At 34.9% G+C, this 16,908-nt stretch overlaps 1 protein-coding gene across 1 annotated transcript in view; it reads left to right on the forward strand.

Moving 5' to 3' along the window:
- The window catches only part of MED30 (mediator complex subunit 30), a 44,522-nt gene that overhangs the window by 12,556 nt on the left and 15,058 nt on the right, over nucleotides 1-16,908 (forward strand). Inside the window, exons 2-3 of the mRNA XM_077167530.1 lie at nucleotides 456-614; nucleotides 1,324-1,428. Coding sequence (XP_077023645.1) covers nucleotides 456-614; nucleotides 1,324-1,428 — 264 coding nt within the window. The remainder of the gene's footprint in view (nucleotides 1-455; nucleotides 615-1,323; nucleotides 1,429-16,908) is intronic.

Raw genomic sequence — 16,908 nt, forward strand, 5'->3', positions numbered from 1 at the left:
TTTCAGTATGTACCTTGGGCATTTTAATTATTGTAACTGAAGTGTCTTGGAACAATTTTTGCAGTAGCATACGCTTCTATTTCTTCTGCTAAAACGTCATGATCTTCATACCCCTCCCCCCACATACTTTGTTTTAACTTCCTGGTTAAGCTCAACAGCTAACTGCCTTTATATAATAGGATAAAATATTACAATTGTGTATTCTTTTAAAGTTATGATATACTTTAAAAATAAGAGGGGAAAAAGTGTTTTAACTGATCTGAGAGCTTATCACAGACTTTTTCTAGAGCTATTTGTATAGCAGTAAAACAGTATGCTGAGGAGCTAATAAAATGGGTACATGTTACTCTTAAATTGTTGAAATAACGCTTGGTTAATTGTGAGAAACAGTTTGCTTTTATGCAGCTTAAAATTTTTTATTTTCAGTACTTTATATTTTTATTTTGCCTAATAAGCTGCCGAATGGTGTCACTTATCATACTGGAACATATCAAGACCGGTTATCAAAGCTACAGGATCATCTTCGCCAACTTTCTATTCTCTTCAGGAAGCTGAGATTGGTCTATGACAAATGCAATGAAAACTGCGGAGGGATGGACCCTATTCCAGTAGAGGCAAGTTTTAGTGGTAAAGGGAAGATGAGTACAAGATGTGAAATAATTGCAAGACATTTGTAGTACTTTTTTCCTTCTCTGTTTCTCCTACATTAGCAATATTTGCAAGTTTTGAATTATATCGGTTTTACTTCTTGACCAGAGAAGATGAAATGTGATACATATGCGTAGATTTTAGTACTGTTTTCATTTTAATAATATTTTAAACTCTGGTATACAAGATACATGCTTTTTGTGGGGGGAACTTTTTTATATGGGGGGTCAGGAGGGGATGTCTCAATGCATGATCTTTACTAGGACTTTTAATAATATTGTAAAATACTTTAAAAATTATTTTCAGGTTTCTTTTGCAAAACAGCCTTTATATCATTGATTTTCACAAACCTTTACTCATTTGCCCAGGAAATAATTGCCAGACATTGGGTAAGGCTTTGTTTAAATAATGTCAAATAAAATGTACTTCCTACCCTCAAGAAATATATAGACTATTGAGATAGATTCATAAGAGATGCCTGAAAACCTCATATATAGAATGCATCATAATGATAAACTTAAAATTGTTGTTTCAGGCCATCACCTAAATTGAAATTTATTTTTGTGCTTATTAAAAGAAAAGTATAAAAATTGACTCTAATCTTGTGCACTGTGTATACCAACACAATTATAAAGTATATGGTGTAGTTTTGACCTTTTACTTTGTCATTGTCAGCAACTTATTCCATATGTGGAAGAAGATGGCTCAAAGAATGATGATCGGGCTGGCCCACCTCGTTTTGCCAGTGAAGAGAGGCGAGAAATTGCTGAAGTAAATAAAGTGAGTTATTAGTCTGTACGTTTTAAATTTCAGAATTATTGAAAAAAATTTAAAAGAAGTCTAATGTAACCTAAAAACCTAGTTTGAATTATAAAATTACATGAAGTTGTTCTGTGGCCACCTTATCCTAATTAGAAAGCAACCAAGAACTGAAAGGTAAGCAGAAATGCTGTCTGAATAGTCAGAAGAGAGATCACAAAATTCATGCAACGATGCTTTCAGAAGAGCTCTGTAGGCATTCATTTGCAAACCATTTACTTTTTTCTTTTCTGGCAGAATTCTAGCATATTTGGAATAAACGATGCACAATTAGGAAATGTGAATGTCTCAATACCTCAATAAGAAATTGGGAGAATTTTCAAAACATTCCCTATACATGCCCTCCCTATACCACCCCCCAGAAGTTCCTGACTTGATTGCATTTAATGCTGAATACTTTTAAAAGTTCATAAGATAATGTTCAGATGGTTCTTATTAAAAATAGAGAACTAGGGAAAGTTATTGGTCCATTCTGTAGTGGAAAATACCCAACCTTACCATAACTTAAAAAAAGCACTATAAATGTAACTACCAATCTCACCCTTTTACTTCCACATACAAACATATACTCTGGGCATTCTTATTTCTACTTAATAGATTCCATCAGTGTATTAATGAATTAGTGTAGTAACAGTTAATCCACAACAGCCAAAGAGATGTGAGAATAATTCAGTTTACATAGGTGATACGTAATCTCAGTAGAGTAAATAGAAAAAAAAAGGTTTTTCTCAGATGTCTAGAAGACATTTGATAGAATTCAATATCCACTGCAGATTAAAAGAATGCTTGAAACTATTAACAGTTTTTCTTTCAGATCAACAGCTAACATTTTTCAAACAGGTGAAGTATAGAAATATTCATATTAAAAAAGGCATAAAATATGATTCTTGACACTGTTATACTTAATATTATTTAAAAAGTTGTAGCTAATACAAAAAAGACAAGACGGTTAAAATAAATATTAGGGAGCAGAGATAAAATATTATGTACAAGCATATTAGAAGGCAGAAGGAACTCTACTGATAAACAACTAGAGTCAATAAGTTTGATAAAAGGGTTTAATATGTGATTAATAGCACTGTCTTACTATAAAGCCAATTAGATCATCAGAAATCCTATTTATAATTACACCAACAAACATTAAGTTGTTAGGAATTCTCTCTGATATGTGTGACTAAACTTTATTGAGGTACCTAAAAGAGGTTTTGAATAATTAAAAAGATACGTAAGGTTCTTTCCTAGGGTAATAAATATTGTAAAAATGCCAGTCTTGATCACTTCGTATTTTTAATGCAATGACAATTCAAATTCAAATCAAGCTTTTCTTGAAAGTATAGAAATAAGAGGATTTTAGTGCAATATCAATCCAAATCCAAGTAGGATTTCTTTCTTAAAAGTATGCAAGAATATCAAAGAGTTCAGATGAGTAAGGGTAATAAAGCAGACTCCTTGCTTCAAAATTTAAACATAATGAAACATATTATAGAAACAGTAAATGTATAATACTGGCATAAGTATAGATAGATTAGTAAAATCATAGGCAAAAAAACAACCCTCACTGAATATAAGAATATAATTTTTGTATTCATATAAATCATATTAAACGTTTCTGGAGGGGGGAAGGTTGTGGATTAAGTTAGCTTTCACATCGCACCATATGTCAAAATAAATTTCAGAGTTCAAAATAAAACCTGCAATGCAAAACATTTCAAAATTAAAAATATATGTCAGGACTCAGGAGAAAAGAAAAAGATGGATAGATTTTACAAAATAAGGTAAAAACTTTGTAATATTTACAAAAAGAAATACAAATTAAGAATATTTGCAGCAAACTTGATAGTAATGAATGATTATCAAAATAAACAACTCAGTAGGAAATTAATGAGAGCGGAGGAGGGGTTTGGGGACTTTTAATTTAAATCTTGAAGAATAAACGGTGTTTGGCAGGATAAAGTAAATTCAGTTATTAAAAACTATTTCTATTGATAATCTGTGTACTGAATTCCCAGTGAATGTGCTCTATTTCTATTTTTTTCTGAAATAAGTATTTTTAAAGATGAACATACAATGAAATGTGTGCATAAATAAAACATATTGTAAGGGTAACTGATTTTGGAGTACCACATGTGAAATATTAATATGATTTGTTCTCTATACTCTTTATAAAAAAATTGTGAAGATTTTACAATATTTGCAGAGAAAAAGATGTGCAAGTTAAGAAAGATACAGTTTTTCTAGCTATATGTTCATTTCACTTTTATTCTTTTTTTTCAGCACCCTGCAATATTGACATTCCTTTGTTCTTCCTCATGCAAAAACATTTTTTAATTTGTACATTTAGTCCCTATCTTTGTACAATCTAGGCATTCCTAGATTATACCATCTCAGCTTTTTTTTTTATTAATTAAAAAAAATAAACTAACATAACATTTAGAAATCATTCCATTCTACATATGCAATCAGTAATTCTTAATATCATCACATAGATGTATGATCATCATTTCTTAGTACATATGCATCGATTTAGAAAAAGAAATAGCAAGACAACAGAAAAAGAAATAAAATGATAATATAGAGAAAAAATAAAAATAAAAAATACAAAAATATATAAGAAAAAAAACTATAGCTCAGATGCAGCTTCATTCAGTGTTTTAACATAATTACATTACAATTAGGTAGTATTGTGCTGTCCATTTTTTTTTTTTTTAGAAACCATACCATTCTACATATGCAATCAGTAATTCTTAACATCATCACATAGATGCATGATCATCGTTTCTTAGTACATTTGCATCGGTTTAGAAGAACTAGCAATATAACCGAAAAATATATAGAATGTTAATATAGAGAAAAAAAATAAAAGTAATAATAGTAAGGACAAAACAAAACAAAAACCTATAGCTCGGATGCAGCTTCATTCGGTGTTTTAACATGATTACTTTACAATTAGGTATTATTGTGCTGTCCATTTTTGAGTTTTTGTATCTAGTCCTATTGCACAGTCTGTATCCTATCAGCTCCAATTACCCATTATCTTACCCTGTTTCTGACTCCTGCTGAACTCTGTTACCAATGACATATTCCAAGTTTATTCTCGAGTGTCGATTCACATCATTGGGACCATACAGTATTTGTCTTTTAGTTTTTGGCTAGACTCACTCAGCATAATGTTCTCTAGGTCCATCCATGTTATTACATGCTTCATAAGTTTATCCTGTCTTAAAGCTGCATAATATTCCATCGTATGTATATACCACAGTTTGTTTAGCCACTCGTCTGTTGATGGACATTTTGGCTGTTTCCATCTCTTTGCAATTGTAAATAACGCTGCTATAAACATTGGTGTGCAAATGTCCGTTTGAGTTTTTGCCCTTAATTCCTTTGAGTATATTCCCAGCAATGGTATTGCTGGGTCGTATGGCAATTCTATATTCAGCTTTTTGAGGAACCGCCAAACTGCCTTCCACAGTGGTTGCACCATATGACATTCCCACCAACGGTGGATAAGTGTGCCTCTTTCTCCGCATCCTCTCCAGCACTTGTCATTTTCTGTTTTGTTGATAATGGCCATTCTGGTGGGTGTGAGATGATATCTCATTGTGGTTTTGATTTGCATTTCTCTAATGGCCAGGGACATTGAGCATCTCTTCATGTGCCTTTTGGCCATTTGTATTTCCTCTTCTGGTAGGTGTCTGTTCAAGTCTTTTTCCCATTTTGTAATTGGGTTGGCTGTCTTTTTGTTGTTGAGTTGAACAATCTCTTTATAAATTCTGGATACTAGACCTTTATCTGATATGTCATTTCCAAATATTGTCTCCCATTGTGTAGGCTGTCTTTCTACTTTCTTGATGAAGTTCTTTGATGCACAAAAGTGTTTAATTTTGAGGAGCTCCCATTTATTTATTTCCTTCTTCAGTGCTCTTGCTTTAGGTTTAAGGTCCATAAAACCGCCTCCAATTGTAAGTTTCATAAGATATCTCCCTACATTTTCCTCTAACTGTTTTATGGTCTTAGACCTAATGTTTAGATCTTTGATCCATTTGGAGTTAACTTTTGTATAGGGTGTGAGATATGGGTCTTCTTTCATTCTTTTGCATATGAATATCCAGTTCTCTAGACACTATTTATTGAAGAGACTGTTCTGTCTCAAATGAGTTGGCTTGACTGCCTTATCAAAGAACAAATGTCCATAGATGAGAGGGTCTATATCTGAGCACTCTATTCGATTCCATTGGTCGATATATCTATCTTTATGCCAATACCATGCTGTTTTGACCACTGTGGCTTCATAATATGCCTTAAAGTCAGGCAGTGCAAGACCTCCAGCTTCGTTTTTTTTCCTCAAGATGTTTTTAGCAATTCGGGGCACCCTGCCCTTCCAGATAAATTTGCTTATTGGTTTTTCTATTTCTGAAAAATAAGTTGTTGGGATTTTGATTGGTATTGCATTGAATCTGTAAATCAATTTAGGTAGGATTGACATCTTAACTATATTTAGTCTTCCAATCCATGAACACGGTATGCCCTTCCATCTATTTAGGTCTTCTGTGATTTCCTTTAGCAGTTTTTTGTAGTTTTCATTATATAGGCTTTTAGTCTCTTTAGTTAAATTTATTCCTAGGTATTTTATTCTTTTAGTTGCAATTGTAAATGGGATTCGTTTCTTGATTTCCCCCTCCGCTTGTTCATTGTTAGTGTATAGAAATGCTACAGATTTTTGAATGTTGATCTTGTAACCTGCTACTTTGCTGTACTCATTTATTATCTCTAGTAGTTTTGTTGTGGATTTTTCCGGGTTTTCGACGTATAGTATCATATCGTCTGCAAACAGTGATAGTTTTACTTCTTTCTTTCCAATTTTGATGCCTTGTATTTCTTTTTCTTGTCTAATTGCTCTGGCTAGAACCTCCAACACAATGTTGAATAATAGTGGTGATAGTGGACATCCTTGTCTTGTTCCTGATGTTAGGGGGAAAGTTTCCAATTTTTCCCCATTGAGGATGATATTAGCTGTGGGTTTTTCATATATTCCCTCTATCATTTTAAGGAAGTTCCCTCGTATTCCTATCCTTTGAAGTGTTTTCAACAGGAAAGGATGTTGAATCTTGTCAAATGCCTTCTCTGCATCAATTGAGATGATCATGTGATTTTTCTGCTTTGATTTGTTGATATGGTGTATTACATTAATTGATTTTCTTATGTTGAACCATCCTTGCATACCTGGGATGAATCCTACTTGGTCATGATGTATAATTCTTTTAATGTCCAATTAAAATTCGATTTGCTAGAATTTTGTTGAGGATTTTTGCATCTATATTCATTAGAGAGATTGGTCTGTAGTTTTCTTTTTTTGTAATATCTTTGCCTGGTTTTGGTATGAGGGTGATGTTGGCTTCATAGAATGAATTAGGTAGTTTTCCCTCCGCTTCAATTTTTTTGAAGAGTTTGAGGAGAGTTGGTACTAATTCTTTCTGGAATGTTTGATAGAATTCACCTGTGAAGCCGTCTGGTCCTGGACTTTTCTTTTTAGGAAGCTTTTGAATGACTGATTCAATTTCTTTACTTGTGATTGGTTTGTTGAGGTCATCTATGTCTTCTTGAGTCAAAGTTGGTTGTTCATGTCTTTCCAGGAACCCGTCCATTTCCTCTAAATTGTTGTATTTATTAGCGTAAAGTTGTTCATAGTATCCTGTTATTACCTCCTTTATTTCTGTGAGGTCGGTAGTTATGTCTCCTCTTCCATTTCTGATCTTATTTATTTGCATCCTCTCTCTTCTTCTTTTTGTCAATCTTGCTAAGGGCCCATCAATCTTAGTGATTTTCTCATAGAACCAACTTCTGGCCTTATTGATTTTCTCTATTGATTTCATGTTTTTAATTTCATTTATTTCTGCTCTAATCTTTGTTATTTCTTTCCTTTTGCTTGCTTTGGGATTAGTTTGCTGTTCTTTCTCCAGTTCTTCCAAATGGATAGTTAATTCCTGAATTTTTGCCTTTTCTTCTTTTCTGATATAGGCATTTAGGGCAATAAATTTCCCTCTTAGCACTGCCTTTGATGCGTCCCATAAGTTTTGATATGTTGTGTTTTCATTTTCATTCACCTCGAGGTATTTGCTAATTTCTCTAGCAATTTCTTCTTTGACCCACTCGTTGTTTAGGAGTGTGTTGTTGAGCCTCCACGTATTTGTGAATTTTCTGGCATTCCGCCTATTATTGATTTCCAACTTCATTCCTTTATGATCCGAGAAAGTGTTGTGTATGATATCAATCTTTTTAAATTTGTTAAGACTTGCTTTGTGGCCCAGCATATGGTCTATCTTTGAGAATGATCCATGAGCACTTGAGAAAAAGGTGTATCCTGCTGTTGTGGGATGTAATGTCCTATAAATGTCTGTTAAGTCTAGCTCATTTATAGTAGTATTCAGATTCTCTATTTCTTTATTGATCCTCTGTCTAGATGTTCTGTCCATTGATGAGAGTGGTGAATTGAAGTCTCCAACTCTTATGGTATATGAGTCTATTTCCCTTTTCAGTGTTTGCAGTGTATTCCTCACGTATTTTGGGGCATTCTGGTTCGGTGCATAAATATTTATGATTGTTATGTCTTCTTGTTTAATTGTTCCTTTTATTAGTATATAGTGTCCTTCATTGTCTCTTTTAACTGTTTTACATTTGAAGTCTAATTTGTTGGATATTATTATAGCTACTCCTGCTCTTTTCTGGTTGTTATTTGCATGAAATATCTTTTCCCAACCTTTCACTTTCAACCTATGTTTATCTTTGGGTCTAAGATGTGTTTCCTGCAGACAGCATATAGAAGGATCCTGTTTTTTAATCCATTCTGCCAATCTATGTCTTTTGATTGGGTAATTCAGTCCATTGACATTTAGTGTTAATACTGTTTGGATAATATTTTCCTCTAACATTTTGCCTTCTGTATTATATATATCATATCTGATTTTCCTTCTTTCTACACTCTTCTCCATACCTCTCTCTTCTGTCTTTTCGTATCTGACTCTAGTGCTCCCTTTAGTATTTCTTGCAGAGCTGGTCTCTTGGTCACAAATTCTCTCAGTGATTTTTTGTCTGAGAATGTTTTAATTTCTCCCTCATTTTTGAAGGATAATTTTGCTGGATATAGGAGTCTTGGTTGGCAGTTTTTCTCTTTTAATAATTTAAATATATCATCCCACTGTCTTCTAGCTTCCATGGTTTCTGCTGAGAAATCTACACATAGTCTTATTGGGTTTCCCTTGTATCTGATGGATTGTTTTTCTCTTGCTGCTTTCAAGATCCTCTCTTTCTCTTTGACCTCTGACATTCTAACTAGTAAGTGTCTTGGAGAACGCCTATTTGGGTTGCACTTCTTGGATCTGTAATTTTAGGTCTTTCATAAGAGTTGGGAAATTTTCAGTGATAATTTCTTCCATTAGTTTTTCTCCTCCTTTTCCCTTCACTTCTCCTTCTGGGACACCCACAACATGTATATTTGTGTGCTTCATATTGTCCTTGAGTTCCCTGATACCCTGTTCAAATTTTTCCATTCTTTACCCGATATTTTCTGTTTCTTTTTGGAATTCAGATGTTCCATCCTCCAAATCACTAATTCTATCTTCTGTCTCTTTAAATCTATCATTGTAGGTATGCATTGTTTTTTCCGTCTTTTCTACTTTATCCTTCACTTCCATAAGTTCTGTGATTTGTTTTTTCAGTTTTTCTATTTCTTCTTTATGTTCAGCCCATGTCCTCTTCATGTCCTCCCTCAATTTATCGATTGCATTTTTGAAGAGGTTTTCCATTTCTGTTCGTATATTCAGCATTAGTTGTCTCAGCTCTTGTATCTCATTTGAACTATTGGTTTGTTCCTTTGACTGGGCCATATTCTCAATCTTCTGAGCCTGGACAGTTATCTTCTGCTGCTGGCGTCTGGGCATTTAGTCAGATTTCCCTGGGTGTCGGACCCAACAAGGGTGTAAGATTTTTCTGTGAAATCTCTGGGTTCTGTTTTTCTTATCCTGCCCAGTAGGTGGCGCTCATGGCACACGTTTGTCTCAAGTGTTTGGAATGGATCCCCCTGGTCACCGATCTCCGCGGCCTGGGGATTTCCGATCCAATTCTCTCCATTGGTTCAGGGGCCGTGCGTGGTGGGGGCGTCAGCCACCGCGGCTTGAGGGGACCCTGTGGCTGGTCCCCGGCCGCATCGGGCCCGGGGAATTTGCCACCGGATCAGGAAGTCGCCCGCAGGGGAGGGGCGTCAGTCACCGGCCGCCGCGGCCTGGGGAATTCCCCACCGGACCAGGAAGCCGCCCGCGGGGTAGGGCCACCGCGGCTTGGGTAGCCCTCTGATCGGAGACTCGTAGCCGCGGACTCGAAGCCGAGACTCGAAGCCGCCCACAAAAGAGGGGCGCCAGCCGCCTCGGCTTGGGAAACTTGCCTCTCCGAGACTCTCAGCCGGCCCGGGAAGGAGGGAGGGAGGAGCTCCGGCCGCCACAGCTGCCGCTGCTCGGGAAATCGCGTGCCGCTCGGGGGCCCATCTCAGTTTTTATTGTCTGTCTTTCTTTCTGGTTTCATATGTGTCCCAGCCCTCCTCCCTCTATCATTCTCACATTCAGCTTCATTCAGTGTACTGACATTATTGTGCTACAATCAGGTAGTATTGTGCTATTCATTTCTGAATTTTTACAGTCAGTCCTGTTGCACAATCTGTATCCCTTCAGCTCCAATTACCCAATATCTACCCTATTTCTATCTCCTGATAACCTCTATTTTTAACTGAAATTCTCTAAGTTCACTCATTAATGTTAGTTCATATCAGTGAAACCATACAATATTTGTCCCTTAGTTTCTGGTTAATTTCACTCAGCATGATGTCCTCAAGATTCATGTAGTTACATGCTTCGTGACTTGATTCTGTCTTACAGTTGTGTAATATTCCATCATTTATATATATCACAGCTTGTTCAGCCACTCATCTGTTGATGGACTTTGGGCTATTTCTATCTCTTGGCAATTGTAAATAATGCTGCTATAAACATTGGTGTGCAAATGTCCATTTGTGTCCTTGCCCTCATGTCCTCTGAATAGATACCTAGTAATGATATTGCTGTATCATATGGCATTTCTATACTTAGCTTCCTGAGGAATCACCATATTGCCTTCCGCAGTGGTTATACCATGTTACATTCCCACCAGCAGTGGTTATGTGTGCCTCTTTCTCAGCATCTTCTCCAGCACTTGTTGTTTTCTGTTTTTTTGGATAATAGCCATTCTGGTGGGTGTGAGATGATATCTCATTGTAGTTGTGATTTGCATTTCCTGAATAGCCAGGGAAGTTGAGCATCTTTTCATGTGCCTTTTAGCCATTTGTATTTCCTCTTCTGAGAAGTGTCTGTTCATGTCTTTTGCCCATTTTTTAATTGGGTTGTTTGTCTTTTTGTTGTTGAGTTCAACAATCGCTTTATATATTCTGGATACTAGACCCGTATCTGAAATGTCGTTTCCAAATATTGTCTACCATTGTGTGAGCTGCCTTTTTACTTTCTTGACAAAGTTCTTTGATGTACAAAAGTGTTTAATTTTGAGGAATTCCCATTCTTCTATTTCTTTCTTCAGTGCTCATGTTTTGGGTGTAAGATCTAAGAAACTATCTCCTATTACAAGTTTTGTGAGCTATTTCCTCACATTTTCTTCTAAAAGTTTTATGGTCTTAATGTTTAGGTCTTTAATCCATTTTGAGTTAATTTTTATATAAGGTGTGAGATATGGATATCCAGTTTTCCAAGCACTGGTTATTGAAGAGCCTGTTCTGTCCCAGGTGAGTTGACTTGACTGCCTTATCAAAGATCAGTCGTCCATAGATGAGAGGGTCTATATCTGAATATTCTATTCGATTCCATTGGTCAGTATATCTATCTTTATGCCAGTACCATGCTGTTTTGACCATTGTAGCTTTGTAATACACCTTAAAAGTCAGGTAGTGTGAGACCTCTGACTTCATTTTTTCTTTCTCAAGAAATTTTTAGCTATTCAGGACACACTGCCCTTCCAAATAAATTTGATTATTGTTTTTTCTATTTCTGCAAAGTGAGTTTTTGAGATTTTAATTGGTATTACATTGAATCTATGAATCAATTTAGGTAGAATTGACATCTTAACTATATTTAGTCACTTTTATTCTTTTACGTTCCTCCTTTTTATCCAATTTGGTATCTTAGAAATAGTGTAACTTAACATTGATATTTTTAAAAAGATCTTTGATGTAATCATGATATGGTAATTCTTTGACAGTGTGTAATCAAAGAAAGATTTTACTAGCTATTGGTCTAGAACTTTGTGAATTTTAAGTTTGGGAGGATATAATTGATACAAAGAATATGATATTTAAAAGGACTTCCTTCTCAGTGTGAGGATTTAGCCCTATTGAAGTCTGTCTTTCTTGAAGTCTCCCATATACTTTTCTTCCCTCAATCCTTTCAATGCAGTTATACCATAATTGGGGTTCAATAAATATTTTGTGTCCATATTATGGCTAAATAAATATTGCTTATTGCTAATCCACATAGTAAATTAAGGTTACATCTCCTTGGTTGGAAAATTTTTGTTTTCCTGGAATTAATAATTATCTCTTTATTGTTTTTAAATTTTGTTTGCTTTTTTTATCCATCTGTGACAGCATCTCACTATTGTTTTCTAACTTTCCACAGAGTCTGTAATAAAATGGCGAAATGAGCTGTAGGTGACTTGTAGGTTAAAGTCTAAGCGACTACACATGTCAGACAGGCCCACTTTGGTAAGATCAGTCTTGGTTATCAAGATAACTTTGGACTTGGGTTGGATTAGTTCCTGGCTGACCCAAGACCCTTCATTAATGAACATTAGGGGTTGTCTTTAGGGATTACAAGACTCTGAAGTTGAAAAACTTGGTAACTGGGTACAAATGAAGGTTAGTCACAAGGTTTTTACAATGACAGGGGCAGAAGATAAGGGCTTTACAATCGATTTCAGAGATGAAGGCAGTTGGATTGCAATTTAGAGATTTCAGGTATTTCCCTCTGTCTACTCCAGTATACGAGAAAGTATATATATATATAATGATCCAGTGATCAAAATCATCCCTTAAATCCTAATTTCTCAGTCATACCATTCCTGATCCATTTGTCAGTGACCTGCTTTTTTTTTTTCCTCAGAAAGCTTTTATAATCTCTTTATTTTTAGAGTTTGGAAATTTGATAATAAAATGTCTGGGTGTGTTCTTTTCTTACTTATTTATGGAGAGCCATTTAAACTGGAAATTCAGTTTGGGGCATTTGGTTTTAGTATTATTATTATTATTTTATTTTTTTGCTTTTTCTAGTGTGCTTATTAGTTGGATCTCAGATTTTATATCTTCTAAAATTCCATCCATATTTCTGTTACTTCTTTTGGGCTGTCCTCTTTTGATTATTATTTTTTTTAATATTAGGATACTATTCTTGCTTTATTTTTTTCTGCTTCTTTTAGTTTTATAGTTTGTTTTATCGGTGTTCCCTTTTTTTCCTGTCCATTTTGTTTTTTTTTTTCTTTCTTAGTGGAGGCCCTTAAAGAGTTGTTGAGCATCTGCTGCTTAAAGATAAGCTGCTTGTATTTAAGAGACAAGCATTAGAATGCTAATCTGAAGTTTTGTGCATCGGCTTCAACATAAGGTAATTGAGGAACAAGTTGGCTTGTCCAACTTGTCTAGTGACCTTCAACTGTCAATTTCTAGGTCTGTTTTTAAAAGCTGTTCAGTTTCTTCTGAGAAGAATCTTCCAGTGCTCTATTTGGGAAGATGTTGTCTTGCCTTTCTGGAAGCGTAGTGGAGGAAGTATTCTGGGGTCCCCTCAGTTCAAGGATGCACTTATATTTCGTCTCCCTGTATTCAGCCTTTTACTTCATCTCTGTCTTCTGTCAGTGTATCCTGATCTGTTCTTTTCCAGCCTCACAGGATATAAATGTTCTCTTCCCTGAAAGGTAGAGCTGGGCAAGAAAGAAGGTACTCTATCACCCGTTTGTGATAGGTAGGAGTAGGCATCTAGAGCTCTTCCATGTACACTGCTCAGCCATTCCTTCATTTCCAGGCCTTACCTGGGGCTTCTGAGATGGGATCTGTCTCTGCTTCTGCATGGTGGATCAGCTCTGTTCTCAGTGGCATACTTCCTGTCCCACCTGGATTAGTCTCCTCCCCTCTGCTAAGTCATTTTAATTATGATTCCTCTCTGTACTTTTCATTTTAAAATTTACTGCCTTGCACCTGCCGTTGACTCCACTCTCTTTCTCCACATGGATTTATAGCTTTTATATTCCTTTCCTGCAACTTTATTAATGCTTTGAGAAAAAGAAAAGATAAACACATATATTTAGTCCACAGTGTTTACCTGGAACAGGTTTATTTCAGTATACAACATAGGTACAAAGTATTTCTGAAAGTTGGTCTACTTCAGGAATAAAATGTAGCATCTCAAATTCTGTTTCAACATTTATATCAACTTAAAATTTTTTATAAACAAATGTGTTTGTTGCAGTATTATGTTTCAGAATTATTCTTATACTTCGTATCAAAGTTATGCATGTACGTTGTAAAATATTAAGCAGTACAGAAAAACTTAGAATGGTATCAACAGTCCCTAGTTGTACCCTTTATGCCTCCATTCTGGTCTCCAGATGAACTGTTTCCCTGCTTGTTTTAGAGAGTTCCCATATACCCCACCTCATATATGCAGTTTTCCCTATTAACGAATTTCTTTAGTGTTGTGCCTTTGTTACAAGTGACGAAACAGTATTATAATTATATTAACTGTAGTCCATAGTTTACATTAGGTTTTACAGTTTGTATTATATTGTCCTGTGGATTTTTTTATTTTAAGTTTAGAAACATAAGCAAGCTAAAATATCTCATTTTAACCACATTCAAATATATAATTCAGTGTTGTTAATTACATTTACAATGTTGTGTTGCCATCACCACTGTCCATTACCAATGCTTCCATCATCCCAAACAGAAATTGTACCAATTAAGCATTAATTCCCTATTCCCTACCACCATCCCAGACCTTGGTAAACTGTTTTCTAGTTTCTAAATTTATGAAATTGCTTAGATAATTATTTCAAATTAGTGAGCTCATACAATATTTGTCCTTTTGTGTCTAACTTATTTCACTCAACAAGATGTCTTCAAGTTCATCCATGTTGTCACATGTCAAAACTTCATTCCTTTTTATATTGAATAATATTCCATTGTATGAATGTACCACATTTTGTTTATCCATTCATCAGTTGATGGACACTTGGGTTGTTTCAACTTTTGGACAGATGTAATAATGCTACTAAAAACATCAGTGTACATTTATCTGTTTGAATCCTTATCTTCATTTCTTTTGGGTATATACCTAGAAATGGTATTCCTTGGTCATATGGGAATTCTGTACTTTACTTTCTGAGAAACGGCCAAACTATCTTCCGCAGCAACTGCATCATTTTACATTCCCACCAATAAAGTATGAGTGTTCCTACATCTACACATCCTCTCCAACACTTTTTGTTATCTTTTTTTTTTTTAAATATTAGCCATTTTAGTTAGCTACTATTTGAAATAATGTTATCACATTGTGGGTTGATTTGCATTTCCCTAATGGCTAATGGTTTTGAGCATATTTTCATGGGTTTTTGGAACATTTGTATATCTTCTTTGGAGAAAAGTCTTTTTAGTTCTTTTACCCATTTTTTAATTGGTTTTTTGATCTTTTATTGTTGAGTTGTAGGAGTTCTTTATATATTCTGGATTCTAAACCCTTATTGAGTATTTGGTATTTTGGTTTGCTAAAGCTACTGCAACGCAATATACCAGAAACAGGTTGGTTTTAAAATGGGAATTTATTAGTCCACATTTATAGTTCTTAGGCCATGAAAATGTCCAAGTTAAGTCATCAACAGGATGATATCTGGATCTGAAGAAAGGCTGTCGGCATCCAGGATACCTCTGTCATATGGAAGGACACATAGCTGACATCTGCTGGTCCCTAATTTCTGGGTTTTGTTTTCTTCAGCTCTGTTTCCAGTGACTTCTTCTGTGGGTTTCTGTGAGTCCTCTCAGCATCTTCAGGGCTTTTCTCTCTAAACACTCTCGAAATTTCTCTGGGTGTTTCTCTCTTTCCTGTCTGGCTTTTTCTGTCCTTTATCCTCTCATAAAGGACTCCAATAAAAGGATTAAGACCCACCTTGCATGGGGTAGACCACATCTCAGTTAAAATAATCTAACCAAAAGGTACCATCCGTGATAGGTCTGCACCCACAGAAATATATTAAAAGAATATGGCATTTTCTGGGGTACATAACAGCTTCAAACCAGCACATTTGGTTTCTAAATATTTTCTTCCATTCTGTAGGTTGTCTTTTTTTAATTTTTATTTTATATATGTGTGTGTGTGTGTACATATATTTGTTAGGGAACTTGTAGGATATCATGTATAAATATACTAAGCACAGAATTACCAATTACTATCCTATTATTAACACCTTGTATTAATGAGGTGTATTTGTTATAAATAGTGAAATAACATTTTTATAATTGTTATAGACTTTAATCCATCCTTTATACTAATGTTCATTATGTTGTATAGTCTTATGTTTTTTTAATTTTTTTATTCTAGTAACAAATATAAAATTTCCCCCTTTTAACCACAATCATATATATAATTAAGTACTGTTAATTACTTTCACAATGTTGTGCTACCATCACCACCATCCATTACCAAAACTTTACAGTCAACCCCAAAAGAAGTTCTATGCAATTTAAGCATTAATTCCTTATTCTTTCCTCCAAATCCCTCCCCTGTTAACCTGTATAGTACATTTGACTCTGAGTTTGCTTATTCTAATTATATTAAGATCACTTAATATCTGTCCTTTTGTATCTGGCTTATTTTGTTCAACATGATCTCTTCAAGGTTCATTCATGTGGTCACATGGATCAGAACTTCATTCTTTTTTAGTGCTGAATAATATTCTACTGTATATATATATATATACACACCACATTTTGTTTATCCATTCATTGGTCGACGGACACTTGGGTTGCTTCCATCTTTTGGCATGCTACTATGAACATTGGTGCACAGATATGTGCTTGAGTCCCTGCTTTCAGTTCTTTTGAGTGTATATCAGCAATGGAATTGTCAGGTCATATAGTAATTTTCCACTAAGCTTTCTGAGGAACTGCCAAAATGTTTTCCACGGTGGCTGTGTCATTTTACATTGACACCAACACTGAATGAGTGTTCCTGTTTTTCTATAGCCTTTCCAACACTTGTTATTATCTGTTTTTCTTTTTAATAGTGGTTTTAGTGAATGAGAAATAGTATCTTGTGGTTTTGATTTGCATTACTCTGATAGCTAATGTTGTTGAGTATCTTTTCATGTGCTTTTTAG

This window comes from Tamandua tetradactyla, chromosome 6 (genome assembly GCF_023851605.1).
Source record: "Tamandua tetradactyla isolate mTamTet1 chromosome 6, mTamTet1.pri, whole genome shotgun sequence".
NCBI classification, from domain to species: domain Eukaryota; kingdom Metazoa; phylum Chordata; class Mammalia; order Pilosa; family Myrmecophagidae; genus Tamandua; species Tamandua tetradactyla.